This window comes from Phaethon aethereus (assembly GCF_964289735.1).
Source record: "Phaethon aethereus genome assembly, chromosome: 2".
Lineage (NCBI taxonomy): Eukaryota > Metazoa > Chordata > Aves > Phaethontiformes > Phaethontidae > Phaethon > Phaethon aethereus.
In genome coordinates, this window is record NC_138582.1 from 83,656,355 (window position 1) to 83,679,761 (window position 23,407).

Here is a 23,407-nt window from a genome sequence, read left to right on the forward strand (position 1 = left end):
TGTGCTGTTGAGTCACCCATTGATATTATACAGTCTGGTCTGTACATCTCTGGTGAATTTGGAGAGCAGAAGTTCTTGGATGGCTGACTGGAGCTCTGGTGTGCTGTATGACTGCTGTAGATACTTTCCTTTTGATTTGCCTTGCTAAATTGGATCCAAGAAAAGGTCTCATGTCTGATATAACTTTAATTTGGAATAAATGAAGGAACCACTTGGGAGTTGATAACTGCAGAAATGGAGAGAGGCAGCACACTTTATGTTAAGAAATTCTGCTACACAGATATTCAACTTCATAAATGTCCAGAAATTAGATATGTGAATATGTTAAGATGCAAATACACATTGTTTTTCATTATGTTAGCAGTGTCTTTGGACAAACTAAGGTAAAGTATATAAGCTGATGCCACTATAATAAATATTTTTAGCAGGTTTTACAGAAAAGCCACGTAAAAAGGAGAGGAAGGAATTGTTTTCTGGTATAAAAGTCAACAACCAGCTTGAAGCATTTGATAGACACAGTGTGGTACCTTATTAGTATTGATGCCTTTCTAATTGCTTCGGTTATTCAGGTTTACATTTATACGCAGTCAGCCGTACATATAGGAGAGAGATGGTGAAACATGAACAGATAGGTATACCCTGACTAAAGTGCTGTCCATTTGCATAAGAAATTTATGTTCATCAGAAGTCAGGAGAGGAAATTTTTGTGTGTGCCCTGGGCAATTGTGATGAGGGTCAGTGTTGCCTTGTTCAGCATTAAATGTAAGTGTAAACAGGAGGAAAGAGAAGAATGAGAGAAAATAGTGCAGCATCTGTTGGGATGAATTTACTTACTCTTTAGTTGCTCCTTCCGCAGTTTTCATTTGATGATTAACTATGATGGATTGTCACAGTTGCTTGTAAGATACCTGGCTGTGATACATTAGCTGTTTCATTAACAGTGGAGTGAGTTCAAGGAAAGAGGGTTTGGAATGAGAGGAATGACCCCTTTAGAGACTGGTGATGGTTGACCTACATAAAAAGATGATTAAAATATAAGCAGCCAAAGAAATAACACACCCTTCTTGAATGCGTGTGTTCCCTTGCAAGTGATAGGTAGGTGTCACTGCTGCACCCAGCTATCAATGCCTGCTGACGGATGTAAGAGGCTCTGTAGCCCCACATGGAGTTTCTTTTAATGTTCAGTGCTTAACATCAGAGATGTTTTAAATTGTCTCTTGATGAAATGAGAATTAAAGAAGTATCTTAAAATTAAGTACTCTGTCATCCTTCTTCCCAGCTTTCAAACAATAATGGAGTACCAGAAGTGGTCTGTGGATTACTTTTTCCTCAAAAGTAAAGGAACACATGCTCCAGGAATTGCAATACGTATGATGAGAGAATGGCTTGGTGTCTTAAAGCTTTTGAGACTTGAATTTGACACGAATATAGGACAAATTCAGTTTACAGACACCACATGTGCTTGGCTGTACTAAGTTTGACAGCTATGAAAACTCCTAGAAAAATGGCTTCTTTTTTATTCTTTCCTAGCATAATGAGGGTTTAAAATTCATGCCCCCTAGCTGTCAAAAATAAGTTGACAGAACTTCCGCTGTGCATACAGCTATGATGGCAGTTTCTTGTCTGTCAAGACAGCTTAAGCATCAGAGATAACTTAAATTGTTTGCAGAAGAGATTCTGTTGCAGTATCCTCAATTTCCCCTGAAAGGCTTGACTTGAGCTGCTATGCTGACATAGCTCTGTGCTCAAAGTTCAGTGTTATTCCTAAGAGACCCTTCCTTAAGTTGTAAATCCCTTGCACGCTTGCTGCTGTAGTAGCTTGCCAAATGGATTTAGTGCTTCTCTGCATGTAGAAGTTACTGCTTTGGGGTCTGAGTTGTGAATTTGCTGTGCTCTAACACTGCTTTGCCTTCTTGATGATCTCTTTCCAGCAAAAGACAACTATGGAGTGTTTTAGTGAACAATTCACCATTAATTCTTTGTGTTTGTGTGCATGCACACACATGTGCAAAGTAACTTGGTTTTCTCTGAAGATTTAAAAAAGGTGAGGTGATACCTCATGATATTGTCAGTATCTGCACAGGGAGTTGATGGGCAAGAGCTGAGGATCTGGACTTGAAAGTTGTAACATGTTTTACCTCTTTGTGTAGACAAGACCATAATTATCTTTCATGCATCTGAAATAATAGGTGCAGGGTGAAGTACACTTTTTCTTAGCTGCAAAGTCAAGAAAAGGAGCAAGAGTAAACTTGAAGCATCAATATTGCCAATGGTTTAATTGGTTCTGAAGGCTGCCAACATACGACTAAGTCTGCCTGTCTGTGAATGGCTCAGAGTTCCATGTAACTAAAAGCACAAGTATAGTCAGACTTGAGTATTTTTTTTCTATTCTGATAGAAGCTTTGTTTTAGTCAGTTCGGGGAGAAATATATTAAACATTTTTTCCCTTTAAAAAGTCTTTTCAGTGGCTGTCACACAGATGACAGTCCTTTTGTATATTACAAACGTGTGTACTTACTGGTAGAACCCAAAATTAAGGAGAAAGTTTTTTTCCCCTGTTGCAGTACATGAGCAATGTAGACTCATGGTGTAAAGCCTGTGGTGAGGTGGAGCTTCCCTCAGAACTGCAAGATTTAGAAGATGCTATCCATCATCATCAAGGGATATATGAGCATATTACGTTGGCTTACTCTGAGGTAAGTGTCTTGTTTCTTTCCTTAGGTTGCTGACTTGATAAGATGGTATAACGTTAAGGTTGGGTCATGAACTGGCATCACTCATTGCATAGTGCATTACTTGGAAACTCAAGTGCCAGGCTTCTTTTTTAATTTGGTATACTGGACTTCACTATTATTGTTCAAAAGTTAGGTTTTAAGTCTTCCTCGTAATCTTCTGAAAGAAATTTAAAATGCAAGATGGGACCATGTGTGGTACAAACAATCCATGCAGTGTACTAAGTATGTTTTAATTTCTATTTGTATATTACTACCTTTTAATAGCAGTATGATGCTGTTTAAACACTTGCTTGAAGGGAAGCTGGATGGGTATTCTTTGGGAAAGTATTCTGTTGGTATGGATTGCTGAAATTCCACCTCTGAAATTGCCTCACAAGAAAGGCTTAACCATCAAAGGACATCACTTGATAAGCTGGAAGTTATATACTCAGTTCTGCCAACCTCAAAGACACTGAAATGAGCCAGCATGTCTATGTAGTCAGCATGTGTAAGATTAGCATAACCTGTGCTGTTGCTTTAACCTTGGATTCTGCACACAATGAAGTAACAATATTTCTCAGTATTTCTAATAGTTCTGTTTACAACTTAAGATAAAATGCTTATTCTGAAGGTGGCCTAGAAAGCCATGACTAAAGTAGCTATTGTTTTTCTTCAAATTTGTTGTTCTCTCATGTGCTTTAGTTAGCTGAAGTGAGAAATCAAATGGGAATCAACTTCACCATTAGCTAACAGGTGTTTTCTGTATTTCCTATTGAGTTTTTCTTGCTTTCTTTTTCCGGGGTTGTTCTCATCACAGGGTAAAACCATTTTTGCTGTTAATTTGGACTAATGTTATTCTGGATTAAATACAGCAGTTTCTGTTCTCATGAAAGTTGCATAAAATTATGCACTTGATTAAATCGTGGTAATAAATGATCAGTGGACACAAGATAGCTTAGGCGCAGCTTGCATCTCTTTTTAAAAGGAGGTCATGGGGGTTTGAAGTAATGGTTGTGATTTATACATTACATTGAAGATAAAAGTACTTTCTGATGAACCAGTCCTATCATGGCCAACTGAATCGTAAGTCTGGTCACATTTCATTTAGCAGTAAAGGAGGGTAAGATTAGTGCTGATGATCAGTCCTATTCTTAGTATATCAAAACTGGATTTTTTTAATACCTGCCGTCTTAGGGCCTGCATAAACTTTATTACCATGAGTCGGATGTCCATAGTTCACATGAGTTGTTCTTCTTTATAAAATATACACACTGATATCACCATTTCTGATACATGCCACCTTGCTATGGCAACTGATTTAATGACACACTGAAGCAGACCTTCAGTGATGAAATGTGTGATCCTAGTACACATACCTGTTTTAACTCATTCTTGAGAGCATGTTTTGTAGGATGATTTCTTTTCTTTGTTATAACCTCTTTTCATTGGGAAGATTCCTTTGTAAAACAAGGGACAGAGATGTAGCATGTTTGTGATTTATGTGAAGAGAGTCAAGCTGGGGTGCATGCTCCATGGGAGTGCAGCAAGGAATAAGGTGGCTAGGGCTGTCTGGAATAATGATTATAAAGCATTGAAGTTAAAACAGTGGGATTTTCTTTTTGTTTGGTTTTGTTTTGGATTGGGGGGAGGTTGTGTTTTTTCAGCAAGGATGTGACTGAATTAGAGCCTGCTGTTAAGCGTAAATAAGTACGGTGGATTACCGTGTTAAATACTGTTTGCTTCCTGGTGATGCATAATGAAAATAAATTAGATGCATAGATCGTAGGATTGCTGTAGCAAATACCTTGAAAATCATTTACGATTTCAAAGCTGCAGCTTTTGACTTCGGGATAGCTAGAGATTTAACAAAGTCTTCATTGGTACTGCTCAAAAAAACCCCCCAAACATTAGGTGCCTTTCATCTGATTTCAGGTCATTACTTCTCTCCATCTGGTAAAGCAATAGTTTTAACTTTAGCAACCAGAATTGGTGCAGAAATAATAGTTGTATGTGTATGGACAAGTCTTGTTCCTCCTCTGGACAGAAGGTGGTTTTTTTGCCTTATTTAAACACACATTCCTTCTTGAAGATTGATGGAGTTTTCTTTCTGCGTAAAGATATTACAGAACTATTGCTTATCATTATTAGATGTATGACTTCATTTCTGTTACAGCACGGAGCTCCTTTCATTTTGTGATGAATGAACAGTGGGGAGAGAGGAACACTAGAAATTACAACACTCTGTCATTCATTTTAGATTACAATTTCTTAACAACATGACTTGGTTACAAAGTAGAATACGGTAATTTTAAGAGAGTAAATGCTTTTAAGACCAGACAGTCTGATTTTACTGAGGATAATTACTGTATATTACTAGAAGAGGAATTTACTAGCTTACAAGCTTAGATAACTGATGTGCTTGAAAATCCAATAGCTGTGCCTTAAATGAAGTTATATATAGAAATGACGTTCTATATCTCACTGAAATCTTAAGGTAGTCATGCACTGGGAAGGAAGAAAACTTTACTGTGTTAACTCCAAAGAGGAAATGTACATGATAATTTGTAAAGCTAATAAACTAATCAGATCAAGGGGCTATTACAGTTAATGTTTTTTTTCCCCCCTAAATTTCATGGATTCTGGATAAGTAATTAAAGTCCAATATCTTGAAATACTTGAAAGACTTGTACTAGATTATTGTTTTGAATACAGAAAAGAATAATAATCATCATTATAATAGCTACTATGGACTATACCCTTTTTCTGCCTGACTTGACTTCATACGAGCTACTTTTCCAAGTGAGCGTCAGTCTCTGTGTTGACACTTACTACTAAAATGCAAAAGCTTAAACTGGAACTGAGAAGTAAACTAATTACTAGAAAATAATGTTCATTTGGATCTGTTTGCCTACTGAATAGCAAATTTTAAATGTGCCTAGATTTAGTGAAAATTGTTGAAAATAGCCACTGGGGGAAGACTTTGACAAATTTTCTGTTTCTGACACAGTGTTGATTTGATGGATTCAGACTATTGTTTACACTCCAGTCTTGTGGTTTTGAATTTATTTTTCCTGCCTGTTAGATTAGCTATTAGAAAAGTTCTTTACAGATAGCTGAATGATAGTGAATTGTAACAGTTCTCTGAACTTTATGCTTAAAATAACGAAATAGTTAAACAGCAATGAAAAGTGCTTTCAACAGCCTTGGCAAGTGCTAAATGTTAATAGTGACCAAGTTAGCATGCAAGGTAAATCTGAGTATTTTTGTTGTGGTTTGAATCAGAGGAGACAACAGTTAGAAATGACTATTGTTTCTTGTCAGCATCAGTAGTTAAACACACTTTGGAAAAGAGTATCTTTCTGTGCTGCATGGAAAGGTTTTAAGTGATTTAATCAGGTTTAAGTTTGCCTTAACAACAGTTTGCCTTTGGCTTACCAGTAACAGTAATTATTTAGAAGTTTTAAGTCATGTCAGATCAAAGCATATCCTAAGTTCATATCTGTTTGGTCTAAATGTATTAATTGAATTAATGTTAACCTATAGAAAGTAACCTCCCTGTTCAATTTCACAGCAAATGAAAAGAGAGAGGTGCTCCTGGAAGGGTAATTCTGGGCAAATGCTTGATTTTAGGGGCTTTGTTGACTAGAGAAAGAGGTGAAGAATATTTATTCTAAGTTAGACTTCACCTGTTTAAAAAAAAAAAAAAATCACTTTAAAGGAAAAGCACCCCTAAGGTTATCGAAAGACAGGCTGTTTTTAGAAGAGTGGTACTTCTTAAAATTGTCTTCCATAGAGGGATAATATACACATCTATTTTTTTTAGGTTTTTTTCCCTCTATAACAGCTGGATGTAATCATGCCTGGAATAACAAAATCGTCATCACTGCTGCCTGAGTTTTTGAAGACATCTAAAATGGGGAGAGGGGTGGGGAATGAAATAAGTCTAACAAGCTTTTGGCAAGACAAGTAATTCTTCATCCTTTCTGGGGGTCAGGTGAGCCAAGATGGAAAGTCACTGCTTGACAAACTTCAGAGACCTTTGACTCCTGGGAGTTCTGATTCCCTCACTGCTTCAGCTAACTACTCAAAAGCAGTTCATCATGTTCTGGATGTCATCCATGAAGTACTGCACCACCAGCGCCAACTGGAAAATATTTGGCAGCATCGAAAGGTCCGCTTGCACCAGAGGCTTCAGCTATGTGTTTTTCAACAGGATGTTCAACAGGTAGGTTTTATTTCATGTTGTCTAAATGCCTTTCTACTGTCAACCTGTGATTTGATGCTGCTTCCATTGACCGGTGGGTTTTGATTAAAAACCCAGTGTTCTTTTCATTCAACAATTGAATAGTTGCATGGGATTGACTGACTGATTCCATGTTCTGTGTTATCAGAGGATATTGGCTGTTATGGGTAGAAATTATATTTGTAAGGTAGCTCTGCTTCAGTTTTTTTCTTTTTTTTTTTAATTAATTTCTTGATTTACTTTAAGTCAGATAGGATGAAAAGGATTTTTATTCTAGACAGCTATTCTGAGCTTGTGCTGGAAGCTGATGTTCATATTCTAGGTAAAATTCTGGAATTGAAGTGACAAAGACTTGTAGGAGTAACATACAAAAGTTAAGAGTTTTATTCTGTAACAAATTTTTAGTTTTAAATCCTCAGTGATAGTTAATTGATTTAATCAGGTTTCTTTAAAACCTCAGAGTAATATACTAAAGAGGTATAAAAATTACAGATAAGGTTACTTTCCGACAATGACACTGTTCTTGAATTAATGGTTATTAGCTGCCATATATTTATTATTATGATGACAACCATAAAAGTTAGTAGTTAAGTACAGGCTTTAATATCTCTGACATGATTTTAACTTAAAAAGTTAAAGCTGTAAAGAATTCCTTTGTTGATAGAATTTTAATAAACAGAAAATGTTTAGGCTGCAGTTGACAGAGACATTAGTAATTTATCCGTTAATAGCTCATCTTCATGAAAAAGTAAAGTTGGCCACTATTTGCTGATCATGTCCTTTCATTTCAGTGTAGAGGTGTTCACAAATCAGGAACTTCTGAATGGGGTTTTTAGATAGCCAGACACATTCTGGTTAAACTAATCTTGTTTCTTTCAAATTAGTTGTACTTTAAGCCAAATTTCTTGCACACCTGTTTCAAGAAGATGCTGGGTGTGAGCAGTTGGGAATGAAATAAGCTGGTTTCCATCATTTACAGTAGTTGACAAAGACACTTAGGCAGGCAGTGGGGAGAGTTGAGCAATCTTGTTAGCTCAACATTCTTCTGTATGCAATGCCTATCTCTTCCTGTAAGTTAAAGAAAACAGTTTAAAAAATACTTAAGCACTAAATTAAGTGTAAAATTATTAAAACTTCATTACTTAATTTTTGTTGTTAAAAATATCTTGGGGCAAATAGTAAGGAAAGTAGTGTGTGAAATATTAAAAATAGTAGGTAACGTGAACTACAGCAAATCTGAAATTTGAAATATGAAAACCTATGACAGTCCTGAACTGAATGGTACTCAGAGTTTGACCTTAGGTAGCAGAAACATGCCAGGAGATCTAGTTCCTGGTTAGTTTGTATATTAACACCAAAAAAAAGGGTATTTATTTTAATTTAAAAAAAAAAAATCAGGTCATCGGCTGTTGCACTCAATTGTTGAAAATAGTCCTTCTAATGTAAAACATGCTAATAAAAGTACAATTTCATGCATAACGAGCTTACTAAATGGATAATATATGCCAGCCTTTCACCTAAGGAAAAGAGCTGGCTCTGATGATTCTGATACAAAGAAGTAAAGCAGACTTGCAATAGCAACGTGGGGGTTTATGCTGCTAGCCCGTGAAAGGTCAAAATTGAACGTAAAGATGATGTTGCTGGTAGAGTCATACTGCTGACACTCATATGGTGACAGTTTTGGGGCCTGAAAAACACTCATGATGGTTTGGAAGCCAGAGATTAGTAAAACCTATTTGTAGTATAGTGGTTTTTTCAAAACATACATTTATTAGGTCTTACTGACCTTGGGTGTCTTCTCTGTCCGTTCTGGATAAATGTGCTGCTTCTCCTTCCTTGATCTGCCTGCCTCGAAGACTCCATCTGAGTTTTTGTTGTAACAGTCACTTATTTCAGCCTTGACTAATGAAGGGTGGGCCAAGAATGCTTGCTACTTGCTCAGCATCAACATAATACAGATTTCACTGGGTGATTCCCTTGTGGCTTTTGGAGGCAGTTCTGGTGTAAAATGGTTCATTTTGGGAGACAGTAGTTCCACATTTTAACTATCTGAAGATTATAAATGCAGAGATTTCCATCTTCCTCTTCTAAATGTTGTGTCAGCACCAAATAAGTAGTAGGGAATGGAAAAGTGAGTGTGTGCAAAGTAGGTAAAAGGGTGGGGGATAAGGACTGGATAATAATGTGGGAAAGACTGGTGAAAATGAGCATGTTGGATCTGCAAAAGACCAGATTGATTACTTCTGCAAGCAGCATATACAAAATGCATATTTTACAGCCATGAGCAATGAATTTGTCAAGACGAAGCTATATTTCCATAGGTGTTTCTTCTATCATATATTCAATATTGGTTCTAGAAAAATAAACATTTTTCTAGATCCTAAATTGGGCATAAGGATGGTTCTGCTGAGACTGCAGTTATAACTTAATTGTATCATTAAAGCAACTTGCTGTAGCGGAGGATAGTATTACTCACCCTTTCCTTGAGAAGCATTGAGCCTTTTAAACTCCTCTGTATTACTGAACTACTGGAGTGAATTCCATGTGCTTTCAGTATTAGTAGAAGAGTCCTTAGTGCGTTGGTATGATGCTTTCTGTAACTCTTACCTCTCCCAGAAGAGGAAGCAAATGCATCAGTTAAGATTGCTGAATGACTAGTATCAGTGCCAGCTAATGGTATTGTCCTTTGGTCAAAGTGGTATGCAGGAGCTCTGACAGGCAAGAGCATACCTTGACTCTGCTTTTACATGCTGTGAAATTCCCAAATAAAGAGTGCTTCTTCAGTTTTGTTAGGGATCAAGATAAGAAGGCTCAGCACTAATAAGACTTGTATTCATGCTGATTTCACTTAGAGTCAGTGATGTGTCTTTAGTTGACTGGTGGATATCATGATCTGTGTACTGGATTTCTATAACAATTTCTTCTCTTGAGAAGTTACTGAGCATTATCTGGAGCAAAAATCACTCTCTCTGGGCTGCTTTCTGCTTTGCATCCCGTGTTTTCTGGGACAGATTTTGTTGTTGATTTCATTTGTTAGCTTATAACTGTTAGTAGTCTCCAGAGTCCAATCTAATTTTCTCATCCAAACATGTCTCTCTCTAGCTCTTTTTATAATGAGAAAAGCAGAATAGTCTCCTGAAACCAGTCAAAAGAATTGGTAATATAAACTTTACAGATAGCTGAGGCCATGTTTGACTCCCCACTCTACCTTCTCTGATCAGTACGTTCCCTTGAAAGAAGCAAATGAAAATGTACATTGACCTAAAACACAATAATATTCTTCTGGCAATACTTACTAGGAAAACCAAGCATTGCATAAGTGGAAGTGGATGCCAGGGAGATTTAGTGAAGTGTTGGTGATTTGATATGGCTGTATTATGTGGTGTTATGGGATTGTTGTTGTTTTGAAGATGTCCAGTAGGAGAGAGTTTGCAAACCGGAAAAGATTCTAACAGTCAAGATAAATGAGAAAATCACAGCAGATTGTTTCATTTTGTCTACTAAAGAAAGCATGTATTTTTTGTATGGAAATAGTGTGTGGGATTACATGTGCATTGAATGTAGCCATGAGTGATGCTGCAGGAATGGTTCTCAAGTCTGTTTGGAAGGGGAAGGAAATAAAAGTCTTTCTCTTTAGTTATGCTAAGTGTCAAATGCTTTCAGTACAGGAAAAGAGGAAAAAAAACCCCACCCTACTTCAGGAATCAAGAGTAAAGGACACTAGTAGGTAAGGAGAGATAAGGTACAGGTTTCTGGCAGGTATATTCAAAATTAAACAAAATACGTTTTAAAGAAGAACGAACTCTGAAGATAAATGTTAGGTAAAGTATTCCACACCATTACATAAATACTGTGTAAAAATGTTTAGCTGACTTAAGAAAATTGCTTATATGCAGTTGTCTTTAATTCTGAACAGCATTCTTGAACCTCTGAGTATCTTCCAAATTATTAAATACTGTGTGTATGCTATCTAATACATGAATGAAGATATGTCTAAGATGTATTAGTTTGGAGAAAGACCAGATGTTTTTGTTCGTTCACTCATCAGAAACTTGGTATGTGTGCAGTAATCCTTTGTGTTAATTGTCAGGAACTAACTACATGGACAGTTTTTACTATTTATGAAGCTGTGAGTCCAGTCATTGTCATAGAAGCTTTAATGTCCATAAAATGTCTTTCATTCCTCACTTTTTCAGCTATAAAATTTACAATGCACAATTATGTTTATCTGATGTTTTGAGGAGAGGCTTCTTCAGAATTGGGGCAAAATCCTTCATATGTTCTGAACGCACAGATTGTCATTCTTCTGATAATGACTTCAACTCAATTTTATTGTGTTAGTTAAAGATTTTACTAATGAATCTTTCTTCTTGACTTAATACATAGTAGGGAAAGCGACTTCTCATCTAAAATTAAACTTCATGGTATTATACACTGGCATTGTTGGGGAATGTGCAAACTCCATTAGTGTTACATTACAGAAAAATGTCAGCTGAAGGCATAAACGGATTACAGAGAGACTCTCACAAGGGGTCCAGCCACTTGGATCAGATTACTGTCAAAATAATGAATGTGTAGAAATGAGGTTGTCCTTGGTAGGCTTCGAAATAAACATACAATCTTAAATCATACGATTTAGCTAGTTTGAGCTAGTTGTTGCCTTGAGAAAAGTTAATGAGATGTAATTAATGTCCTTCAATGGCAATAACTGTGTTTTAATCCAATATTACAGGTCCTTATAAGCAGTCCCTTTACAGCTTCTCTGTTTCTTGAATTGTTGTTGCAACATTCAGTGCATCCACTGAGAATTTGTGTGTGTCTCTCTTCTGTACCACAGGTGTTGGACTGGATTGAAAACCATGGAGAAGCTTTTCTTAGCAAACATACTGGAGTGGGAAAATCCCTGCATCGAGCTAGAGCTTTGCAGAAGCGCCATGAAGACTTTGAAGAGGTTGCACAGGTAAAAACAATCACATGAAGGACTGTGCATTTGTCACAGAAATACATGAAAAATTCTTGCTTTGTCACTGAAGGGCTGGGCAGAGGGAGCTCAACTACAAAAAATTCAGTTCCAAGAATGGACTATTCCGTTTCTGTTGCAAGCTTTTATTTAATTTCTCCTTTGCACTCCAGCTTTAGTAAGAAAAAGACAAACTTCCATAGTCCTACAGAGAGTGGGAGACTTGAAACTCAATAGAACTGCTGCTGCTATTTATTATTATTATTATTGTTGTTGTTGTTATTGTCAAAAACGTGCTTTCAAATATTGAGTCACAGACGAATGAAAGCTCTCCTTTTAAAGTAACTTAATTCCATGGGATTCTAGGATTTAAACTTTGTGCAGCCTGTAAGAGAGGATGGAGATGAATTGGAAGTCCTGCATCCTGATTTTAAGCTTGGAGAGCTCCCAAATCCCCACAACAGTCTGATGGGAGAGAAGGAGGGGGCTCCTAAGAAACTAGGTGAGCCAGCAAACTGGCCAACGTGGCTTTGGGCTTTTTCTTTAAATACAATTGAGTTTGTATATGCTCTCCGGTTCTGAATCACTGATAATAACGCTTTTTGCATAGGAAGACTCTAGTTTTAGCCTTAAGTGGAACTGATGATGGAACTTCAAAACACACTTTTCCGTGGAATAGTCAAGCTGAAAGAAATAGATACACTAAGGAATACAGGTAGCATAATATGAGGAAGTTGATTTGGGTGACAGCCTCAAAAAGAGTGCATGACATGAATAAAACCCATGAGAAGCTCAAGGCTAGAATCCTCCCCATTAGTAACATGCACTGTTTGTCCAGTCTTAATGATTAATAAGAGTAAACATCTCTAAGATTCATCAAGATAAATCTCATTAAAGTAGGGTTGATACACTGGTCCTTCAGTCAAAACAGAAGACACATTATTAGAAAATTCTGAAGTAACACGCAGGATCTTAGTGGTGACACCTGCTATGGCAGATGCATCAGAAGTGTGTTTACAGATTGCCTGTTTGATGGATGATTAAGGTCTTAATAAAATTTTATTGTAAATATGGTCTTAGAGCACTCCAGTGACTAAGAACTTGAAATAACATCAGAAAGCTCCTCAATATTAATGACCTATAAAATTTTCCAAAATAATAAGCGTTTTAGTTTTGTATATGCACATGCTGGATTTTCCATATGCATGCCTAATACTTCATTTTTAGTAAAATCTGTAATATTTTCCATGTGGAAATGCTTATTTTTCTGGGTCAGACAAGCAAGAATCTGTTTCTGTAAAACACTTAACAAAACCTGAATGATATCATACTTAATACTGTGTTATTTGAGCAAAGAAGAAAGAAGTGTTTGAGTAGCCAAGGGGGATGAAATGTGTAGAACTGTTAGTGGAATGTAAACTGTTAAAAAAGTATCTTGTTAGTTTGCGTGGTACTTTAAAGTAGAAAATTGTAAAGCAAACACTTAGCAAAAACTTCCTAAAAGTGAATGTTACTAGAGTTTAGAATCATCTCTTTAGGGGATGGGTGGAATTTCTATTTTTGGATATACTGAAAACTTAGACTGGTCAAAGAACTTAAATATACTACAGGGGACTATCTTCCACTGACAGAAGGATGGACAAAATGATGTAATAAGTATTTTTTTTAATCTCTAACTTTTGAAAGTGTAGTGACTGCCAAGAGAGACACACCCTCTGAGTTATTCTTCTTACTTGTTCTAAAACTGCATGTAAGCAGGCCCCAAAACACATTCCTGTTGTTGGTGTTATAAGGAAGATTATGTTCAAGTATAGGACAGCAATCTGCAGTCCTTGTTAAAGCATGAATAACTTTCAGCTGATTTATTCTCTACCTACGTTTCTGGTTGGTCCAGGTCTTTGTTGTGTTTTGGGTTTTGTTGTTGTTGGTTTTTGTTGTGTTTTGTTTTGTTGTTTGTTGGTTTGTTGTTTTTTTTACTAGGACCCTAGGCATAATTAGGGGTTTTCAGTCAGCTCTAGCCAGAAGTTGAGAAGCAGTAGCATGAAGTGAACTGTCAGTGGCATGGCACAGTTTTGTCAAATGCAGGGAGGCAACAGTAATGTTGAAATACTCCTGACTGAAGGCTACTTCTGATTTTGAGGGGAGTGAAAATTACTATTTCTTTTCTTCCTTTTTGCTTCCTCCCTCATTATTTTTACTGTGAATGAGGTGGCAATTCCTCAGCAGTGTTGAAGGAGATATTAAAATAAACTGTATGTCGAATAGAAAAGATGTTCCAGAGTCAATGGGCTGTGGGCTCACAAATTATTCACGTTAAAACTCCTGTGAAATCAAGGCTTGTTTCTTTTTATTTGGCACTTCTTGTTACCGCTATAGAAACACTGGGTAGTCAAAACTCAGCCAACTAATAATCCTTCCTAAATTCTGATGTATTGACATTCGTGCAACACACAACACACTTTGACTTGTATCCACTATTGTAAAATTGTGTTGCTCTTTTCATGTGAAGCCTGTCCAGTTCACTTTCTGCTTTCCCTTTTTTCTTTCTTTTTTCCCATCTCCTCATGATCATCTTTGCTTCCATGAGACCATTTAGTCAAAGTGTCAAGGCTGCAAATCTTGATGTAGCTGGTTCACTTATGGGCACGGATTTCCAGCTTAGAAGCATTGGATGCAGATCAGTAGTGTGGTTGTACTTTCTCATGCATTTTTGTATGAAATTCTAAGTCAACTTCTCCAGTTTCAACTATGATCAATGTCTGCTTTTTGACAGTAGCCTATCCTCAAAAAACATGAAAGGTATATGGCAAGATTTAATTACTGGGATTTTTTTCCATAGTTCTTTTCTCCATGTGCAGACTGCATTTGAGTAAAGAACTCAAGTTTTCTTGGTGCAAGAGATGCATAAGACAGATTCTTCCAAACCTCATTTGAATACATCTACCATTTCCCTACCACCAGCAGTTCCCACCTTCTTTAAGGTTGTAAAAGTAGATTATGTATTTGAGCTGGTTCTTAACTGTACTTTAGCTATGAATGGCTGTAATACATCAAACTAAAGTCCATGTCTTACTGTATCTTGTGGCCATCACCAGATGCACGCACAAAGAAAAAGGACTGTATGCTTAAAAAGTTACCTTTACCCTCCCAATTGTCTGGGCCTATTTGATGTCTGGAACTGAAGGATGCATCAGAACCAGTGTTTAATAGTCACTTATGGACTTTTCTTCTGTTAATTAAGCTAGCTACTTTTTGAACCCATTTATGCTGTTGGAATGTATGCCAGATCCTGTGGCAATGGGTTATGCAATTTAATTGCCTCTTAGATTAAAAGTACTTTTGCTTTTTCATTTTAAGTGTGTTGTCTGATGCGTAAATGTGATAGCATCCACTGTATTTAGTGAGTAATCCATCTTAGTTTTTTCTACCTTTCATTATTTGTATACCTCTGTTAATCTCCCTCCATCCATGTGTGCCTGTCTCTTCCGCCCTCCATACTGCAGTAGACTCCAGTTTACATGAAATTCAGTCTATACCTCCACTCACTTCGGTTGCTTTATTTGTAGGTAGTACTCATTTCTGCACTAGTTTTTTTAAATTTAACCTTCGACTTTTCTATGATACGTCACTTCATATGCTTTATAAAAATATCATGTTTGGGTTTTTTTGAAGAATATGTGGAGAAGTTTTCTCAACAGGAAAACTAGGAAAGCGATGGGATACGTTGTTGGGGAAGATGGTGAACTCTTCCATTATGGAGATTCTTTCAGCATTTTGGAGAAGAATGCCTGTTAAAGATTCGAGTATAGTTGCTCGTGCCTTGGGGCACAGAGGGCTGGCTAGATAACTTCTTAAAGCACTTACCAGGCTGATTCTTTTCCCCTGGGATTTGGGGAGGGTGTTCTAGTGGAGAAATTCTGAGGAAGTGTTGATCTGTTTCAGAACTCTGTGTTGAATTTGTTACTGTGAAGGCTCCTTTGTCAATTTAGGAAACTGGCATAAGCAGCTTCAAGGGAGAACTACTACTCTTTCTGCCTAACCTTCTGTTTTCTAACTGGTGGCTGCCCCTTGGGACCAATGTTTTCAAAATCTTCACATTACTACTTTTATCTGTCCAAGCATTGTTTAGAAGTAAGCAGAGAGTTGGGAAAGGCAGTGGTTAGTACAGCACACCTATTTGCTGTGATTTCTATTCCAAAGGGCAGTTACTCTCTACCAAGATAAATATTTATATTGTATTTCAGCTCTACTTGGAAGAGAAATATTAGTGATAAGGCATGTGTATGCTGTTAAGGTTTGAGAATTGCAACTCCTTTTGAAGCAGCATCTAGGTTGTGATCATTTCTAAGTACAGGCAGTTCACCATCCAGTTTGCAGAAAGAGAAGTCTAATGTGCCTGGGCCTGTGTTAACGCGGAAGATACTCCTGGAATTCATAAACAGTGCTTTACATGTGAGATAAAGTTTTCATTAAAATGGGAAACTTCTGTTTCAGCCATCTGCAGCTGGGTGTGGCTCTCTGGGTTGATGAAGTAGTTGTTGTTTGAGGACTGCCTTAAGGGTTTTCAGCCTGGCCCCTTGAACATGTGTGAGCTGCAACCATGGAAGTGAAAACACCAAAGCACAGATCAGAGTGTGTTCTGGGCCAGCATGGCCTGAGCCAATGATCTAGAGCATTGGTAGTGCTCTCCCCGCTGAGAAGTGTAGGCTTATGTTAGTCTCTGCAGTCTTTCCCAGGGAAACTGGGGAGGAATTCTCTACTTCTCCATGCAATTAAAAAGCTGAAGGTTAAGGAAGATGCATATAGTCAAAATCAAGGAGCAGCGTGGATAGAATTCCTTACATAAATAGATAATCATAAATGAAGGGGGGACTCCCCCCAAATATATGAAAGCTACACTGAGTCATGTAATTTGTCCTGGGCTTGCCTGGTAATTTGCTTGAGACCCTGGAGGAGAGCTCTTATTTCCTGCCCCTTAGTTGAGTTTTAGGCCTGGGCTTGGATTTAACTTCTACGGATATTATAATGTTAATTAGAGGCATGATGCTATATTTATGGCAAAGACAAGTACATTTTCATAGGCTTAATTTATCTTGGCAAGCAATGTTTTTACCTGATGTAATTGAGGTTGGGAGAAGGTAGAAGGGCAGAAGGCAAAAAAAGAAAGGTGTAGTTTATACAATGAAGAATTTTTTTTTTTTTTTTATAGTCTGTGGTGCAAACTTATCGGGATACCTGACGTGGTGACATAAGCAAAGCTTCTTTAGTGTAGACTTGGCTTCAGTCTGTTTTCTCTAGAGGTTACCAACCTTCTATGCTTTCTTGATGAGTCCATTTTGAGAACCATTCTAAGGCATGAAAACCCAAAGTTAGGCTCAAAAAGAGCACTGAAATTACAGAAAATGTTTGGAATCAGACCTATTTTGAATTAGTGAGAATGATATAGGTGCAGGCTGCAAGTTCTAAGCTTTAAGAGTTGTTAAACATCCCTCTCTTCTCTGGACCATAGCACTCTTGGCACATCAGGTACCAGACTTCTCCCATTCTGTTTTCTGCTTTGACCCAAGTCTCTCACAGGACTGTTGATCTGCATTTGTTAATTCTATGACATACTGGGACAATACTCCACTCTCTGACACTTGGCCATAGCTGACTTGTAAATCTTCCTCTGTTGCTCCCGTTTCACAAATGATGATCCACTTGACTTGAATTTTGGATACCTCACTTCTGTAAGCATGGAGGGAAATTTTCTCCTTTTTTTTGTCCTTTGCTGGACATGTGGGTTTGATGTTAAGTGTCTCTGCCAGCAACTAGGACTTTCTCACCTCTAATAATACACATTTGAAGTCTTCTGGCCATGACTGTAGTGATTTTTCCAGTGTTGAAATAGGCCAATTTGCAAGTAATTAGACATTTAGGCTGATCTTTATTCTAGTTGTGAATATAAAATACTAATTCCAAGGAAGAATAAATAGGCTCCCAAGTTCTGGATTGAGGAGACATTTGAGTAGACATAAATAAGGAGCTAAGGAATTAATTTATTCACAATTAAATCAAAAAGCATCTAGAAATATAACAAAATCTTTAGTAAGATTACATTCTGCTACCATTTAAAAAAGAAGAAAAAATACATTCCAAGGGCCCTTTTGACCTTTTGTTTTCTTTAGTGGAGTCACTTTAAAATATACTGACGGAACGTTCTTTCATTTAATCCTGTGAAACGAACTTATTTCTCTACAGAACACATATACCAACGCAGATAAGCTCCTAGAAGCAGCCGAACAGCTCGCTCAGACTGGGGAGTGTGACCCAGAGGAAATTTATCAAGCTGCCCATCAGCTCGAAGACCGAATACAGGATTTTGTTAGGCGTGTGGAGCAACGCAAGATCCTGCTGGACATGTCTGTGTCCTTTCACACTCATGTTAAAGAGGTAAAACTGCTGCTAAGTGGTGGTCATAACTTGAAGCCTTAAAACAAATATTGTCCAATGTTACTTTCATTGTTAGAACCTTCCCACAGGAAGTCATGAAACCCCTGTTCTACGATGAGTTTTGGTTTGTAATTCACAGCAGACTGCGGGCTGTGGTAGGGTGGTTGTTTTGTTTATGCATTTTTTTAATTTATTACTTTATTTAAATTTTTTTACTGTCAGAAGCAGCTTCTGCCTCCTTTGTTGTGCAAGCACGCATGCTTGTTCAGTCACGGGGAAAGGGGGAGGCTCAGATGAGAGAACTGATACAGCTAAAAGACATCATTGCATGGCGGGGGGCAGACACTGTGCAATTCTGTTTGGGGCTTTTTTGGTTTTGTGGTTTTTCATGGGTTTTTTTAATCCAACCAGCTCTCCAGTGCAGTCAACTGAGTTGTCAGACACATGGTTAATCAGACACAGTTCAGGAGATTGAAATGCATGGCAGAAGCACAAGGCTACTTGAGGCAACCCTGCTGCCCAGAGAGACTTTGTTTTCTTTCTCTGTTTTACACATTACATTTTGATCTTTTATATCGACATTTCTTTAGAACCTAAAGAGCTTATCTGATAATGACAATGGTTTGCCTCATGTTTGGAATTTTTAGTCTTCTTCAAAGGGTGAACTGATAGACCAGGGAAAAAAAAATTCAGCCAAACACACTTGATTTTCAGCCAGATCAGTTTTCAGCTGCAATTCAGATCACAGATCATACAAATTTATAAGCTTATGGCAGAGGATGGAATAGGTTAGAGCAAGAACAAGGATTTCAGTAGGGCATTTTGGTTAAAGGTAGTGGCAAATTCTGACAACTGTAAGATTACTTGTTTAGAGCTCATGTTAAATCTTCTCACTGCCCAAACTAGGTGAAAATATGAAAGGCTTCTGGATGACAGCATGTCAAAGTATGTGTCTTCCTTCCCTTCACCCTACATCAAGAAATGGTCTGTTCAGTGGGGAAGATAGTATTCAAAGTAGCTTCTTCAGCAAAACCTTGTAGCAGATAAGGGTGGGAGTTTTTTGTATGTGAAACATCTGCTTTGCACTTGAAACAAATGCACAAGGCAGTTGGTCTTTGAAGGAGGTCAAGATTGAATTACTGTTCAGTTCTAGACATGAGTGCACAGCTCCCCCATCAGTTTTCTGTTAGCTACTTCTTTGCCGATATTCTCCCAGGACTCTGCTTCTTTAAACAAAACATAAATGCTGCACGGTAACATATTCTTAGGGGGCAGGTTTTTTGTTTCACTTCTCTCAAGCACATAGTGCTGTTCCATTACCTGTTGTGAAGCACAGGAGCAGTCAGCTGCTGAAACGTGTTCATTGTTTCTACAGATTTCTTCATTACCTGTTTTTCTTAGCATCAAGCAGAGTAGCTGGAATGGTATTTAAGTGGATACAGTTGGTTGTAGTGATGAAAGACAGGTACTGTAAAAGGATTTGCAAGGAAAGGGCTTTAAGAAATGCAAAAAACCGAAAGGCAGACTGATCTATGAGTCACTGTTGAGTAATTCTGGGAGGCTGATCCAGATGTGCTGGAATGGTGCCACTGCTCCCCTAGATAATAATGTCTTATTGGAAAAAAAAACTATTCTGTATCTTGATTTGTTTCTTTGGGAAAATGGATATTATTTTGACCCTGTAAATGCACACAGCTGTTACTATGGCAGCCGCCTTGCAGCCTGGACTTTGGGGGGAAGGGTACTGTGGCTGATGTACACATGTTGATTTTCTTGTTTTTGTCATGTGGCTGACCTCTCTACCTAATAAAGCAAGGAAAATTAAATAGAGTATTTATTTCCGTAAGCAAGACTATATTATTTATTTGCATTCTACTTAAAAATATAGTACTTAAAAATATAGATGAGAGAGTGAGGCAGGTGGTTCATATTTACTAGACTAGTCTCTTGGTTAAGGTGCAAAGAAACAGCAAGCTCAAAGCTGTCTTGTGCTTTCTGTATTCTGATCTGTTTTTAAGAGCATGGTGTTTGTTATCAAACACGCATGTGGAGTGCTGAAAAGGCATCACAAAGCAGATGGAAGATAAAAATGCCCTAAACCTGAAAGTCATCCATGCTTTGTTGGCAGGAGAACTGCATTTCTTCTGCAGGATGTGGGAAGTCGCTGAATAAATTAGTGCATACCTGTTAGCTCGTAACTTTTCTTCTATATGGTGAAGAAATTAATGTGCATGCTTAGCTGATGAAGAGAGGGGTTCAAGTGGTGGGATAATATGCTAGTTGTTGAACTGGAAAGAGATGTTTCAGTTGTATGAAAAATAAACACCACCAAAGCATTTTGCCCTTTAAGTATTTATGAATTATGTTTCTTGTATCTTTTTTGTGTTTTTCTAGTCTAAAAAATAGGCATGAAGAATAAAAACCCTGTTTGTGGGTGACAGTTTGAAGGGAGCTATAGAGCTGCAAAAAGCTGGTAATCAGTTGTCTGTTTTGAGGCTTTGAAATCTGGCTCTGATACCTGTTCAGTCCCTTGATTTTTTGAAGTCGGAAGTTTTGTTGTGTTTTATTCTTTTCCCCAGCAATACTTAACGTTGAATGAATGCTCCTCATCTGGATGAGGGCATTCCAATACTACTTCTCCTCTGTAGCTTTACAGAACCTTTATACTTGACATAGAATTTGCCTGCAAGTTTTCCCAGCTTCCCTGGGAAGCATCAGCCCTGTTGTGCCTGCACAATGCTGTTACTCTGTTCACACTTAGTAAATCAGCACAATTTCTGCCTTCAGAAGCAGCGTGCTTGCCACAAAAGCAATAGATCGGCTTGACATGTCCTGGAAATAACAGACTTTTGCTATACCTGTGCACAAAGCAGCTGTGCAGTATGTGGGCAGCAGCCTGTTAAAATGCACGTTGGAAATGCTGGCTGTCTTTAACATTTCTAGAAGTTCTGTGGCCAGGTGGTTACAAGCTGATAGAGCTCCCTGTGGCTTACAAAAATCAGAAAACAGCATATAAGTTCTCAAACTGCTCATAGACTCACCTCAGTAGTCCACAGTTTTCACTGGAGAGGAAAAAGATGTGTTTAGGGAAGCTAGAAATACAATGTTATGTAATGGTATTGCCATTACTCATTTTGCTTAATGGTGATCCAAGAAAATCAGTTGCTTGCTATATATATATATAAAAAATTAAAATTGTGTTTCTATGTTGTTCTGTTATTACAAGTTTTAAGTTTGTAAGGTTGTGAATACTGATTTTTAACTCCAACTCAAACAGTGAGAAATTTTGATCTATAAGCCAAATTTTTCAGTAAGTGATGTACTGAAGTTAAGCCATGCACCAGCAAGCTTTAAAAGTGTTTGGGACCACAGATATCCCTATCAGAATCTTTGCCTTGAAAGTACTGTGTCCTGGGCAGGTTCCCAACCTGAGGATGGGTGTCCTGGTTTCAGCCACTGAACATCTGAAATGATTGACTATTGCAAGACAGTGAATCCCTTATGGCTTTTGTGCCTTTTGACATTTAATAATACGGGAAGGGACAAGGTGAGAAAAAAATTACACAGATAAAAGATACATTTCCTAAATAAAAGGTTATCATAAAAAGTTGCGTGCAAAACATAGGAGCAAGAGTCATAGTAGTCTTTGCTGTGAAACCTGTTACCAAGTAGAGATGAACAGGATTTTGGTGTGAATTCAAATTCTGCCATACACATGCATACAGACACACGTGTGCACACACTCTCTCAGCATCTGTGAGTGGGAAGACTGAAATCCTGGCCAAGCCAGGTGTTTGTAGTAGTGCCAAAGTAGAGCAACAGATATTTTCCTAACTGGATTAAGGGATGGGAATACAGATGAGAGCTGAATGTACATGGAAGAGAATGATTTCTTAAGAGCCTGTTGGCTTTTTGCATATAACCTTTTGTGTGTATTCTGACAAGTTGATTACAAAATAGCTCAGAGGGCTTTTTATGTACACACAATATACTTAATGGTGTTACTAGATGTCCCTTTTTTTTTTGTCTTACTCAAACTAGACTTTACGCCAGAATATACTGAGGTTGAAACGAAGAAAAAGGAAGTGGATTTGGCTAAGATTTCAAATACAAAACCTCCCTGTTCCTGAACAAAATTGATGAAACAGTAGTCTGTGCAAGCTGTTGAAGGAAGATAGCATAGCTTTGAGAGTGCCAGTGCATAGGAAGGCTGAGGAGGCTTTGCTCTGGCCATGACACTGCTGATTCATTCATACCTAGCTGTAAGGCGTGTGTATTTGATTCAACAATGCTTGTTGATAAATGGTCTCACATCATCTCATGCCTCACCACCAGAAATACACCGTCCTTTGCATTTTCCGATATGGAAGGCCGTTCACCCACACAGCCTTTCATTTGTTTCATCCCAGGGTGGAACCTGAGGTGACAGACCTGCTCTGCTGGTTGCCTGTCACTCCTGAGTATCTGAGTCTTCCGTGCTGGTGGTCTAGAGCTTAAATGTGGGTGTCATAGTAAGGCTGCTCTCTCCTCTGCATGCCTTTTCCAGGCAGCAGAGCAGCTTTTGGATGCACCATTGAAGTGTGAAGGCTCTGTCCCTTGGGCTTTTGTGCATCTCTGATATTTTTATTGTGTCGTCATAGCACAGCAGTGCTCAGTGTGATGGGTCCGGCAAAATATATGTCAGTCTCCAGTCAGTACTTTGATCTGCGGGTCATCTTGAATCCGAGAGCTGAGGAGAACAGTTTTTAAATCTGAAATAAGAGAAACACGTTCAGTGGAAGCACACTGAAGTGTGTTGTGGTTTACTGGTTTGGTAGGACTATAATCCAGTTACCCAGCACAGATTTTCTCTCTTGAGTTTTTCTATACTGGTAGCTGGTTTGCTTGAAAAAAGGGACAAAATTTAAGTCCAAGCTTTACTGAAGTAGCACTAAGTGCTTGAGAGAAGTGAGGCAGAAATAGGCCTTTAAACTCTATGAAACTATGGTATAGACATTTTTTTCTTGTTCAGTTAAGAAATGGGATGAATCCTAACAGGGTACTGGTAGCTGATGTAAT

The 23,407-nt window shown here is 37.8% G+C and overlaps 1 protein-coding gene across 1 annotated transcript in view; it reads left to right on the forward strand.

Annotated features, from left to right (window-relative positions):
- Window positions 1-23,407, forward strand: part of TRIO (trio Rho guanine nucleotide exchange factor) — a gene marked incomplete at its 3' end in the record, with an annotated part of 250,985 nt that overhangs the window by 100,014 nt on the left and 127,564 nt on the right. The window contains exons 8-11 of the mRNA XM_082015438.1: window positions 2,565-2,696; window positions 6,709-6,939; window positions 11,795-11,917; window positions 18,158-18,349. Coding sequence (XP_081871564.1) covers window positions 2,565-2,696; window positions 6,709-6,939; window positions 11,795-11,917; window positions 18,158-18,349 — 678 coding nt within the window. The remainder of the gene's footprint in view (window positions 1-2,564; window positions 2,697-6,708; window positions 6,940-11,794; window positions 11,918-18,157; window positions 18,350-23,407) is intronic.